The 13,223-nt window shown below is 52.2% G+C and overlaps 2 protein-coding genes across 2 annotated transcripts; one reads left to right on the forward strand and one right to left on the reverse strand.

Moving 5' to 3' along the window:
- Positions 1-179: 179 nt before the first annotated feature.
- Positions 180-1,163, reverse strand: snrpf (small nuclear ribonucleoprotein polypeptide F). Its single transcript, XM_061269283.1, has 4 exons — positions 1,002-1,163; positions 617-742; positions 484-548; positions 180-412 (listed from the first exon to the last, which is right to left on the reverse strand). The coding sequence occupies exons 1-4, from the start codon at positions 1,002-1,004 to the stop codon at positions 346-348; spliced, it is 261 nt and encodes an 86-aa protein (XP_061125267.1). The 5' UTR covers positions 1,005-1,163; the 3' UTR covers positions 180-345.
- Positions 1,164-1,815: 652 nt separating this feature from the next.
- ntn4 (netrin 4) lies at positions 1,816-10,718 on the forward strand. Its single transcript, XM_061269263.1, has 10 exons — positions 1,816-2,659; positions 3,381-3,934; positions 5,460-5,738; positions 7,722-7,848; positions 8,188-8,373; positions 9,095-9,284; positions 9,397-9,485; positions 9,635-9,703; positions 9,805-9,972; positions 10,038-10,718. The coding sequence occupies exons 1-10, from the start codon at positions 2,599-2,601 to the stop codon at positions 10,175-10,177; spliced, it is 1,863 nt and encodes a 620-aa protein (XP_061125247.1). The 5' UTR covers positions 1,816-2,598; the 3' UTR covers positions 10,178-10,718.
- Positions 10,719-13,223: the final 2,505 nt, after the last annotated feature.

The raw sequence follows: 13,223 nt of genomic DNA on the forward strand, positions 1-13,223 counted from the left end.
CATGAAGCTTAACGGCTTGTTCCGTTACCGCGTTGTATTTGTTTTGCACATATGCATCCGTCTTCTTTCACATACCCAGAGATGCATGAGCCATCTTTATTCTAGTCTTGGGTTTATCATCATCCTAATCATATAACAAACTTGGATAGAATACATTTTTAATAAGCAGAGGTGTCCAGTTTAATAAAGAGCACAATGTTTTATTGTCTCCTAACAACTAAAGTTGGTCACAAACGGTACAAAAAAAAAAGAAATCAATCATCCGTTTAGTTTCACATGGTGAAAACACAAGCATACTTTTTGACTATAAATCACACACACACACACACGCCTTGATTGTTGGAATCACTCTCTCATTTCTCCATCCTCCTCCTCTTCTTCCACCCCTCGGATGTAGAGAACATTGTTGCACCTGGAGAAGAGGAAGTCTTTGAACCACTTGTTGCACGGCATTTACACCTGCTTTGAATTCCGATTCAATACCTGATGAGGACTTCACCCAGATGACCTGCCAACGCTCCGTCCACGTACTCCTCCGTGTTCGCCAGCTGCCGACAAGCACGACACAGCGTGAGGTCGACTTTTCATTTTTGATGGATGTGATTGTGGCGCTCACCTGCATGTTCATGTAACCATCCACAGAGACTAGGTAGCCTTTGTACTCCATGCCCCACTTGAGCTTCACCATCACTGGCTTGCCCGTCAGCCCGTTCAGGAAGGGCTTAGGGTTCAGTGGTAAACTCTGCAACAACAAAAAGATCAAACCTAGTTTTTAAAAATGCCCTTTGCTTAAGACAAATAAGTCGGTGACATTTTGTACGACGTTTAATATGTCGTACGAGCTTCCATAAGACTGTCTGCATGAGTGGAGGCGAAGCGCTTCATTCATTCCATTGGCGAGGGAGCTAACTGCTAACCAGCTAAACAACCCCGAGGAAAAACGCACAAATGACGAAACTTAATCCCGCACAAGCGCATTGATGAAAATAGATCATACGCACCATTTCGAACTGTTAGATGGATGGAACGTAGTAGCTGGAGTTTGCTAACTAGCTTGTCGTCACAATAGCGTTCGGTTACGCACACACGCTCTGCCCGCCAAACCGGAAGTACTAAGTGTTGACCTCCGTGGAGTCATGGTTTTTTTTCTTTCATACTGCCACGCATTGGTTGGAATGCTGTATTACATCAAAACCGTCTAATGAAAAGAAATGATTTAAAATTTGTTTTGCCAATGTTTTCACTTATTAATACTCATTTGATATTTAAATTTTACACGGTTCTTTTAATAGACTGTAGGAAAAAGAGCAAAAAGAAGGCTTAAATTATTATTAGCCATACAATTTGGGCGTTAATACATATTTCACTGCGTCGTTCCAATAGCGTTCTTTCAAAAGTCACCAAAATACTGTCTTTTGTCTTTGACAAATATGTAAAACACATTTTTTTTTTTACAATTTGTTTGAAATCCACTTGGCTGTGTCCTAGCAAATAGAGCAAGACGAGAAATGATTGTCATATTGAGGTCGTGGTGTCTGCTGGTGCTAAAATGTCTGACGGTGTTTTACGCAGCCAAGCGTTGCTGAGCCATGTGGCAAGTTTAAACCTGATCTTTTTTTTTTTTTACCCGCCAAAATGTCTGCGTTTCTCTCATAGATCAAGCTCCCCCGCAGTTGTTAACGCATTTTTGGAATACTGCTGCTCTTACATCACCTTGTGACTCGTTAATAAGCGCCATGTCCATCAGCGGCGAAGGCGTGGTGACCATGATGTGTCGACAGCTATGTTTGCGCAAAATATTAGCCCCAACTTGGGAGATTTTTTGCAGCAAGCCAGAGAGACATGCTGTGTCCACTGGAGCATGACCCAGACGGGAAGAGATGGAGAAATCTTGATGTACCATTTGTAGCCACTAGAGAGCGCCAGTTTCCCTTTTTCATAGCTCACACTGATTGGACACTACTTTAGGTACCCCAAATCGAATCCTTTGCCTTTTATAGAGATGGAAATGCTCAAGCTGGACGACACCATTTTTTATGGATTATACTAAAGGCTCAATTGAATGGGCAAAATATTAGGAACACCACTCAGGACCATCCATCACAGCATTCATGTAAAGATGTACCTCATCAATATTGTGCAGGTGAATCAACTGTATGGTTTTCAAAAGGACATACTTTTTCAGGTACTCTGGATGTGCGAGAGCTCCATCCCATTCCGGAATGTTCCTTTAAGTGAAGTGCAAGAGCGGAGGAGGAGGAGGAGCCGGCTTCCTCACACTACGTGAGTGTGTGTGTGCGTGTCCTCAGTTGGACTGGCGGGACGAAGCGCTGCGCGTGGAAATGAAAGACGCTGCAGGTTGCCGAGCGGCCGCACACGAGCTGGACTTTTGCTCGTCCTCCTCCTCGGCGCTCTTCCTCGCAAGATCATGCTTCCTCCTCCCGTCGCACTCTGCCACCTCCTGCTCCGCCGTGCACCTTCGCCTCAGCTGAGTGACAGACAGAGGCCGCAGCAGATTTGAAAGCACGCCGTTTTTTTGGGCTTATTTTTTGGGTGCAGAACATCCCTCTTGGTGGATTACCTCGGAGTGGAGTCAACATGCCGTTGCCGTTTGTGGTGGTGCTGCTGCTGCTGAGCGTGGCTGTGTTGTCAGGTGCAGGTCAGTGTTCAATGTTTCACTTTTGTTCTGCTGTGACCATAACATGATTCAGCAAATGTACACGGTAAACATGTTGGACTGTTCCTCGGATTCGGAATCAAGTCAAACGCGACGAGAGTTCCAAATGTTCCCTGAAAATGTTCCTCGTACATAATTGCCAACCTTTTGTCGCGCAATAACATGGGCCACCTCATCGTTGTTAATCTCAAGCTTCATCGAACGCGCCGGAGCGTCGTGGTTGAAAGACTGAAAAGATGCCGCCGGCCCCACAATGCTCCTAATTTGCCCCCCGGCGACCAGCACAATGCGTTCCTCGCCTGACCTCTCCCCACCTGCAGACGGTTACATAATTTGCCGGCGGCTCCTGTTGAAGGCAAAACACGGCCCCTGACAGCTCCCCGGCCCGCCCGGGCCTCATTTGCCATAACGGGCCAACGTGTGGAGCGGCTGACGCGCATAAAGGGGCACCAAACGGGAGCGGCCACCCCGAGGGAGGGAAGCGAGGCGTCCCAACGCCGCCGGCTGCCAAACTCCATCGGCGTCACGGCCGGCAGGTGCACAATGGCGCCATTATCCCCTTTTTGCGTCACGTTTCCGACCTCCTCGACTTTTTGGATTGACGGGGCCGGGCCGCCGTTTGTTCAATGACGTCATTCACATTTCAGACGTCAAGTTTCCAAAAAGTTGTGCGTGGGCTCAAATGTTTTTCTTTTTTTCCCAGGCGCGGCGCCGGAGGCAATGTCGCGAGCGGGCGTGGCCCCGCGCTGCGAGAGCCGCGCCTGCAACCCCCGCATGGGCAACCTGGCGCTGGGCCGCCGCGTCCTGACCCAGAGCGCGTGCGGCAACAACGGCACCGAGCCGTACTGCGCCTACGCCGAGCCGGGCCTGGCGTGCGGCCCCGCCAAGTGCGGCAAGTGCAACGCCGCCCTCCCCCACCTGTCGCACTTGGCGGGCGCCATGTCCGACTCGTCCTTCCGCCACCCCGACACCTGGTGGCAGTCGGCGGAGGGCGCCGACTCGGAGACGCTGCAACTGGACCTGGAGGCCGAGTTCTACTTCACGCACCTCATCGCCGTCTTCCGCTCGCCGCGGCCCGCCGCCATGACGCTGGAGCGCTCGCAGGACTTTGGCCGCACGTGGCGCACTCTGCAGTACTACGCCCGCAACTGCAGCGCCGCTTTCGGCGTCCCGGAGGGCAAGGCGCTCACGTCCGGCGTGGACGGCGCCACCTGCACGTCCAAGTACTCCGGGGCCTACCCGTGCACCCGAGGAGAGGTGAGCGCCGCTTTTGCCGAAGATTTCTTTGCCCCCACTTGAGTCTGACACGCATGTTGACGTGAGGCCATGAAAGCGATAGGCTTGGCACCTTCTCGGTTAGCAATGGCTGCCAAAGCAAGTGCCAGGCAAGTGTCAAAAAGCGCCACTCGATTTTGCCGCCATTGAATTCCAGCGACAATAGCGGCGCCCCCGCTCCACCCCTGCCGGACCGTTATCGATATGCCTTGAGTTATAGAAATGTAATCCGATGAGCGGAAAGGCCCCCCCCCCTCAAAGCGGGAATCTGACGTGATGGATGGCGAGGGGCGACGAGTTCAGACGCCCTGAGCGGGCGGCCGGCTTGTCACCTGCGTTGTATTATTTACAAGAATGCGAGCGTTGCGAAACCGAGCTCCACGTCCGTATCGACGCTGGGCAAAATATCTGGCGGGAAGGAAGCGCTGCCGTCGGCCCCGACGGATCTTGTGGGCCAGACGCCCTCCCGGACCGACTCTCCCTTTAATGCCCATTGTGCTTGTTTACCAGGTTACAGTCCAGCATGCTTTGATGGAATTAGCCGCCTCAAAGCCAGACTTGCCGGCTTTTTTCGCCGGCCGGAACTCAGGCGAGGAAGATTACGAGTGGCCCGCCGTGAACCTGCTCGCTTCCTTCCCTCAGGCTTCAGTGCAGATATGGATCACGCTCAGTCAAACGTTCTCACCCTGAGCGCTAATCATTAATACGCTAAGACGGTGCAAAGGTTCTGTTTTGCTTAGACGGACGCGGCCGTAATAACAACAACGGTGGCAGAGTCCAGATGCCTTGTTTGGCTAACCTCAGACTAGTCCAGTAGGAGGGAAATGTCATTTGGGTCCCTGTTGGAATGCTTCAAAAAAACATCTCGTGCAATTGTGTCGTTTTGGGAACCGATCCGTGCGTGTGTGCGTGTGTGTGTCAGTTGCTGTGCGATGGACGCGCTGTCTCGATCCTTTTGTGGCGCCCTGAGTTATGTGCGTCTGCGTCTCTGTCCCCCGTCTTTGTTTCTCTGTACCCTCCCGCCGACCAGCGCCCCATAACCGCCCCCCCCACCCCCCGCCTCGGCCCCTCCCTCCTCGTCCCCCTCGTTTGCGGCGTTCCCTTCACCGTGCGCCACAAAGCCGCGACCCCGCCAACTTTTGCAACGAGCAGGAAATTAATCGCTCTCCTCCCATCGCACTTGAGCAGCCCAATCGGGGGAAGGCGCGCACACACACACACACACACACAAAACAATGTCAAGAGACACACTGCAAACACACACTTTCTTCGGGGGCGCTGGTTACCAGCGGCAGCCGTCGCCATGGCGACATAATAAAGGGGCATCTTCAATTTTCAACTGTCCGACACCCTCGTGGTATCGTTGTCACGGCGACCGGACGGGACGTTCCGAGCGCCGGAACAACAAGCGAGGTGGCAACAAAGTGAAAATGTGCACGCCAACGCACGAGATGTTTCTCCAACCGCCGTCTGATGGATTTATTGACTTTGAAATCTCCCCCCGAAGGTGATCTACCGGACGCTGCCCAAGTGGGAGTCTCTGGACCCGTTCGGCCCGGAGGGCCAGCAGCAGCTGCGGGTGACCAACGTGCGCATCCGGCTGCTGGAGCGCCAGCCGTGCCCGTGCCAGGCCAAAGACGCCGCTGTCGCCGCTGAGACTCCGCCCACACGCCACTTTGCCATCTACGACCTGATGGTCAAGGGCAGCTGCTTCTGCAACGGGCACGCCGAGCAGTGCGTGCCCGCGCCGGGCTACCAGCCCGTCCGGGATCGGACCAACCACGTGGTAAGCCGATGTTTGTTCAGGGAGGGGGGGGGGGTTATGATTAATGATGGACCCCCATCATCAAGCCAGTCAACTCTTTTGGCCCCGCCGGACATGGTTGTCACGCATAATGGTGGCTTGATGAAGGTGCGAACACACACACACACATATCCATCTTCTCTTTCGCAATCAGCGGTGGGAAGCAAACCCGTTTAGCCATTTCCTCTTTTCACTCAGACAGCTCGGCCGTTTGTTTGCTTTTCTAGTTGGCGGCGGCCGATGTTGAAAAACAAAACGTAGCGAGCGTGTCGGAGGGGTGCGGCGACAAATGCGGACTTTCCCTTTTCTGCGCTTTGAGCCACTGGCGGACAAGGAATGCATGAGAAGGATATCCAGGGCCATGTAGGGAAATCAAAATGGAGGACGGCGCTGATATTTGGAATGCGGCTCCACCCGAAAGAAAATTTGGGAGCCGACCCAAAACAATTTGCTGTTTTCTCGCAACGTTGCAGGGCGAGATTCCGACGCCGTCTTTGTTTGCAATATTGCTTGCAAATATTTGCACAGCGCCGCAGCTTTGAACACCAAATCCTCTCTCGAGGGCGGGCGGGCCGGCGGGCCGGCGGGCCGGCGAGCGGCACCTGGACAGCTTTTTGGACAAACACGTTTACATAAGCGGCGCTCGTCGGCGGATGAGGGAACGCGTCACGTCGGGAAGGATTGGGGTTGGGCTTGACTTGCTGTAGAGGATCAATGCAAAATTGAAGACACAGCATTGGCTGAAGTGCTAAGCCGGGACAGGTTCTGCTTCTGACCCGGCCAAGTCCCGGGAAATGAACGGAACACGCTGTAATATCCTGTGGTGGCTTTGGAGCGCACGTCCAAATGACAAGTGGAGAATGTGTTTTGGTTTGGCCAAGTGTGTGTGTTGGCGTCATTAGAGTCCAGACAGTGTGTGTGTGTGTGTGAGTGTTTGGATGAAGGGAACTCTGTTCGGAGTGATTACACCGTCTGCTAGTTAGCCACAAAGCTAACACTCATACACGCGCTCATAATAACCTTCCCCGGACAGCAGACACACACACACACGTACACACGCACACTAATTGGTCCAATCTTGCTTCCGCTCACTCTTTTTTTTTTTTTTGCCCGGCTCATCCAATAATATGAATTATGTAACCTCGACAGCTTGTGTGTGTGTGTTCACCGCATTAGAGTGCCTTATTGTCACCACACATCCAATTTTTAAATCGTAAAAGTTGTATTTGAGAGTTGACAGAGTGTTTTGAATTAATATTTGTTTTGAATTCTTTCAAAGTTAAGGCCACTCTCGAACTTGCCGACTTTGGGATGCGTACATTCCATACAAAACACCTTTCCCACTGTGTGTGTGTGTGTGTGTTTGTGGCAGGCTGATCCGAGGTCAGTTCAGCCGGAGGACACGTTGGGCCCGTCACGTGTTGGGCTCGAGTTGGCAACATGTCTCACACACATGCACACGCACGCACGTACACACACCGTGGGAAACAATTTAGCAAACATACTTTGTGTTGGCATGTAGCGTGTTGTATAACCCAACGTCTGTCCCACATAGCAATGGCACGGTGCAACGCAAACAAATAAAGAGCTTCCTCAGATGCCTTGCCCCCCCCCCTCCCCTACCTCCCCCCCCTCCCCCCATTCAATCATTATCCAGCATACATGGCATTCCAGCACTCAGGAATGACAAGGAGATTGTTATTGTGCTCTCTGTGCTGCATACTTGCACTCTCCTCATGCACGCACACGCACACACACGCGTGCACGCAGGCCTTTCAGACCCAAGCCCCACTTTTATTGTTTCCAGCGATGAAGCCAAACAATCAATCCGCATTCACTCATTTCAGTCGGCCAGGGAAAGCGATGGAGCGGGGGAATGTTCGGGAAGTTATTAGAGGTGGAGAAGACGGAAAAGGAGAAGCATTTTGAAATGTGTGGCTAACGGCGTGGCGATGTGTGCGGCAGGTGCACGGCAAGTGCGTGTGTCGACACAACACGGCCGGCGACCACTGCGAGCGCTGCGCCGCCCTCTACAACGACCGACCCTGGCAGCCCGCCGACGGCCTGACGGGGGCGCCGCACGAGTGTCGCAGTGAGTGCCCACGCATTTCTCCTTCCTTAGCCATTTGGGCGCCCGGCACGCCATTCGCAAGCTTCCGATGTTTTATACATTCAAACCGAACAAAATTGTCTTTTTTTATGTGAGCTCCTATCAATTTAATCGACCGTGCAAAAATCTGCCACCTAGTGGACAAGCATGCGCGTGTTGGGCAGCCATGTTGGTAAGGTACAAGCGTGAGGCTTCAAGTGTGGTTGCCTAGCAACGCTGCTTGTTGATTAGCTAATAGCAACCGTAGCTATAACGATCAAGTCTTATTGTTTTGAATCTCGTCATGACGGCGTCCTGGCGGCCATTGTCTCTTTCCGGCAGAGTGCAAGTGTAACGGCCACGCTCACAGCTGCCGTTTCGATTGGTCGGCGTGGCGGGACTCGGGCCAGCGCAGCGGCGGCGTGTGCGACTGTCTGCACAACACCGAGGGGCGCCAGTGTCAGAACTGCAGGGCCGGTTCCTTCCGGGACCCCGGACGCCCCCTCACCGCCCCTGACTCTTGCAAGCGTAAGACACACACACACACACACTCAGTTTGATTAAAAAGGGATTAGATGGGGTCAAGGACAAATAAGCGATGATGTCACATCCTTGCGGGAAGGTCACGAATCGCTCGACTAGTTGAGACAGCAAAATGTCCGCCAATCCGACGAGCGTTGAGTAAACACCAGATAGTCATCTGTCAACACGCGGCGCTGGCTACATTCTCGCCAGCGATTATCTGTCAGATGCGACCGTCGTCGTGAGCTCGACCCCGCAGGTACGAGCCACGTGTGCGAAAGCAACTGTCCAAACGCACCAGACCGTCTCAAAACACGCCGTGTTTACCCGCAATCAATTGGCTGCTCTGTAACCACGGCAACCAAGCCGCCTCACAAGTGTTTACCGTAAGTAGCGACGCAAACCATATGGGTGACGTCAATAGATTTGGAATCTTCAGCTCAAAACGATGCGCACAGCAGGCGTACCTAATGAAAGGTCCCAGACGAGGGGCCTGCGTGCGTGCGTGCGTGCGTGCGTGCGGCTGAGGATCGAAAAGATTGAGCTGGCGGAATTTTTTTACCTCCCTGGCGAAGAACATTTTGATCATACCAGAGTCGGTGGGGGGTAAAGAAAACAATCTAGTCATGTGCCGCCACGCAAGCTGGTACACACCAAAACAGCCACGGGAGGACAGGAAGCCAGTCTTTGGACTTGCCGTCACGTACGTGAGATCTTTTTCTTCCAGCGTGCAGCTGTCACCCTGTGGGCTCGGCGCCGTGCGACCCGACCAGCGGCGAGTGCGTGTGCAAGCCCGGCGTGGGCGGCGCCCACTGCGACGGGTGCCTGCCGGGCTACTGGGGCTTCCACCCGTACGGCTGCCGGCCGTGCGACTGCGCCGGGGACTGCGACCCCTTGACGGGCGACTGCGTGCTGGGGTGAGCCCAAAAGTATTCGGCGGCCCGCTCCGGCTTCATTTGCACGAAGCCGCCCCCGATTTCCCCAATGTCCCAATACTTTTGACCGAAACCGCCGCCCGCTGTGTTGCAGGTCGGACTTGTACAACCTGGAGGGAAACTCCAGCGAGCCCGTCAGGATCTTCAGAGTGGACGAGCTCTTCTCTGCCCTCCACTACTCAGGTGTGTGTCCACTTATGAAAATCAGACAATGAGTCAGACCCCACCGCTAGCTTGCGTAGGCGCATTCCTCAGTGGACACACACTAGGAATGAAGACGACACACACACACACATACATGCAATAACGGGTGCTGTGATTGCCCCCCGCAGAGAAGTGCGAGTGCAAAGAGCAGCCGCTGACCAACAGCAAACTGTTCTGCACCATGAACTACGCCTACGGTGAGCCATTTGGATGACATCATCTCTCATTTTTGGTTCACTAAAATTGGGGGGAAAGAATTTTTTTTGTTACGCTACGAATGTTTGTGCGCGTCTTTCAGTTCTAAAGGCGAAGGTGCTGTCGGCCCACGACAAGGGCTCGCACGCCGAGGTGGAGGTGAAGGTCCAGAAGGTGCTGAGTCAGAAGGTGAAGCTCCAGCGAGGCCGCGTCACGCTCTACCCCGAGTCGTGGACGGCCAGAGGCTGCACCTGCCCCATCCTCAACCCAGGTCAGGTCGCAAGCTCGCAGGCCGGGTTTGTTTTGCCCAATATGTTGATTTTTCTTGATTGACAGGTGTGGAGTACCTGGTGGCGGGTCACGCCGACCGGAAGCGGGGCCACCTGCTGGTCAACATGAAGAGCTTCGTCAAGCCCTGGACGGCCACTTTGGGCCGCAAAGTGCTGGCGCTGCTCAAGAAGGACTGCAACTGGTAGACGTTTTCCCCCCCGGAGACGACCTCCGCGCCCGGATTATTCAAACTCGGATTATCGTTTTGACCTCGTTACCTGGATTGATGATGGAGGGGGAGGAAAAAAAAAAAAAAAAACCTCTCTGCGCACTTTAACCAGCAAGATGGACTGGAACGGAACACGGACGCTCAAAGATGCATGCACGCAGTCGAGTGAGAGAGAAGAAGCCATAAAAGCCACGACAGGTGGTTGAGTCCTTGCCAGTCAGTCGTTGCAGCCTGTGCGGAAATGGCGCCCGCTCCCCCCCCCCCTCCCCCGAACGTGAATGTATAAGCCCGAATGCCAATCGAACGAGGACGTTTAAGCACGAGCCCGATCTTCCTTTCTTTGTACAGTGTTATTTGTGTATGGATTATTGTTCCTGTCACGTGACGGCAATTTTTTTCAGCTTTATGATAGTTTTTGCCCGTACGCTGTTTTTAGCATCCCGTCACCACGGAAACGACCGCTGTTTGCCACCGCCGATGGCTTTTTCAATGCAACGATAATACAATTATCAACGCACCTTGTGGGGTGTTTTTTTTTCCTTTCTTCTTGACAACAACATTGAAGCCACCTGACAAATTTTTTGTCACACAATTTTCCCCATTCTCTCGCCTTGCGTGTTGTTTTTTTGTTAATCTTGTTTTCCAGCGGTGGCCACGCAGACCTTGAAATTCTTCACACAGCTTTGTGGAAAATATCCTTATCGGCCGTGACGTTCTCTCCGTCGGTGCGGCTCCCAAAACAGGCGAGCCGGCCGTTCGCACGGCGCCGCAGAATGTCGACCGTCGGCGCTGTTTGGGTTTGGGCCCCCCACTGGCCGACGCATTCTTGGCTCACCTGTTTGACGGCCGGAGGTGGTCGGAAGCTCTGCAGTCTTTTTCAGGAGCGCGCAGGAACCATCGCATTCATTTTGTCTCCTGAGATGTGCTTGTTCTAAAAATAGCTAAGCAGTCGTGGGTCATTGAGATTTGTGAACATTTGTTTTTTTTGGATGGCTTTCCTGCCTCCTCTTGATCGTATTGAGTTGTGGGCTTTTGTTGAAGGAGCCAATCCCTGGGCTGGGAATCGTCCTTGGCGTGAAGACACAACAACTCAACTGAGCCAAGGACCTTCCTTCTCTCGGAGCTGAGCTGAGCTGAGCTGTCACTTCTCTAGCGCGTCTCGCTCAAGGACACTTTGACGGCCACGAGGTGCTTCGCTGCGGTTTGTGTGTGGCTGCATGCCGGCCGACTGTGCGGCCGAAAAGCGCACAATGGGCCGCTTGTGCTGCCGTACGAGCCAGTTATGGCCTTTTGTCCCGTCAGCATTCTTGCGTCGTGGCAGCTCCCTGCAGACATGCCCCTGTCATGTTGGTGTTTTTTTTTACCAAAACATAACGGTAATATTGATTTATATTTATTGTCTTCTGTGAGACAATGTTCGGTGTTTTCCTGGTCGTCTTAGCCAAATCAAATCTTTCTCCTTGAAATGGATCAGCGAGTCATGTGCTGGGAATTATCCCGTCAGCAGGGATTGGCTCCCAGGGCAAAGGAGAAGATTGAGGCGAAGCAGAGAAGGCCTGGTAGCCTAAAAATACCCCGCTGAGGTGCCTCCTCCCTCCAGGGAGCGACCACGCGCTACTTAATTACACCGAAACACACACACACACACACGCATGCATGCCGACACACGCGCATCAGGAATGCTTCAGTAGCATGAGAGCAAGCCAGAACAGGGAGGGCCCATGTTGACATTGAGACACTCGCTGATTATTATTACTCAAGGGCCTGATGTCATATGCCCACTCACTCACATTTTTTCAAAAGATGAGCCAACATCACATCGAGAGGCCGGCTGAAGAAATTACAGGTGATGTGCTAGCGGAGCAGACAGCACCTGTGTCAATACCACCATGTCGACACCTTTCACTTCAACTCAAGATTGGCTAACACAAAACATTAGGGTACTCGGGACGGATCCTTGGGGTCTTCCTGAGGCACCCCAAATGACAAGTTATACTGTAGAAAGAAATGCCCACCAGTGGACATAAAACCAATAGTTCCGTTCACCCTCAATTGGGCTGTCTCACAATTGGAAAATGGCTTCAGCAAACAGGTCAGAAGTGTCAAGCGTACATTTAATCGGTCGTTAACGCGACACAAAAATGTGTTTGGGAAGAGGGGGAGCAAGAGCTGGCGTGTACCGACACGAAGGCCCGCGAGACACGCAGCCAGAAAAACATTACGAGTCATTCACAGGCATCGCATGGCACATCAACACATACCTCTTACCCGACTCACACACTCTCACACACACATATTCGAACGCACGTCTGTGTGCGTGTTGAATTAGAGTCCAATTAAAAAGTAGCGACAGTATCCAAGTCTTCACTCGGGCCCAAACTGAGGCCAAGAAAAGTTGTCAACAGGCGGGTGTCAATCCCCGCTGAGGGGATTATTCCCAGCTCATGACTTGTTTATCTGCTGTGCCACCAGCAGCCCCCATTCAGCCTGCATGAGCTGCTCCACCTGCATCCACTGCCTGCACACACACTCGCACACAGTCCACCCTCAGCGACACCGGCCTGATAACATCCACGCATGCCGTGATCCGTAATAAGGTTTGTATTAAAAATGTAAATTCACTTTGTGATACAATGAGAGCACATTTAGTCGGCCATTTTGCTTCTTCTAACTCATTAAGAATGCCAATAATACATCTATATATATATTTATATATATATAAAGGTTTACATTATATGTGCAATGATAAATGTTAATTGTAAATTTCCATTCTCCCTCACTTCCTTTGTTTCCATTCTGGGATCTTTCACTCCATACAATCTGTATTATCCTCTCTAAACTAAGTATTTTTTTTTAGTGTCTGTACGTTTGGCCCACATTCCATATATTAAACAGTAAGGTGGCACCATCTAGTGTTCAGAAACGTTACTGCATGTTTTGTGTTAGTTCAGGGACGAGAGTTTGTTTGAACTTATTTTTATTTCGTGTTTAATATTGGTAAAGATAATGAATGATTGAGTTGC

The sequence above is a fragment of the Syngnathus typhle genome, linkage group LG21 (assembly GCF_033458585.1).
Source record: "Syngnathus typhle isolate RoL2023-S1 ecotype Sweden linkage group LG21, RoL_Styp_1.0, whole genome shotgun sequence".
In the NCBI taxonomy this organism is placed as follows: Eukaryota; Metazoa; Chordata; class Actinopteri; order Syngnathiformes; family Syngnathidae; genus Syngnathus; species Syngnathus typhle.

Coding starts and splice junctions, on each gene's coding strand:
- ntn4 (XM_061269263.1), top strand. CDS start 2,599: ATGCCGTTGCCGTTTGTGGTGGTGCTGCTGCTGCTGAGCGTGGCTGTG. Junction 3,935..5,459: donor ACCCGTGCACCCGAGGAGAG/GTGAGCGCCGCT, acceptor CTCCCCCCGAAG/GTGATCTACCGGACGCTGCC. Junction 7,849..8,187: donor GGCGCCGCACGAGTGTCGCA/GTGAGTGCCCAC, acceptor TCTTTCCGGCAG/AGTGCAAGTGTAACGGCCAC.
- snrpf (XM_061269283.1), bottom strand. Junction 549..616: donor ATGGTTACATGAACATGCAG/GTGAGCGCCACA, acceptor GCTTGTCGGCAG/CTGGCGAACACGGAGGAGTA. Junction 413..483: donor CTGGGTGAAGTCCTCATCAG/GTATTGAATCGG, acceptor CCTCTTCTCCAG/GTGCAACAATGTTCTCTACA.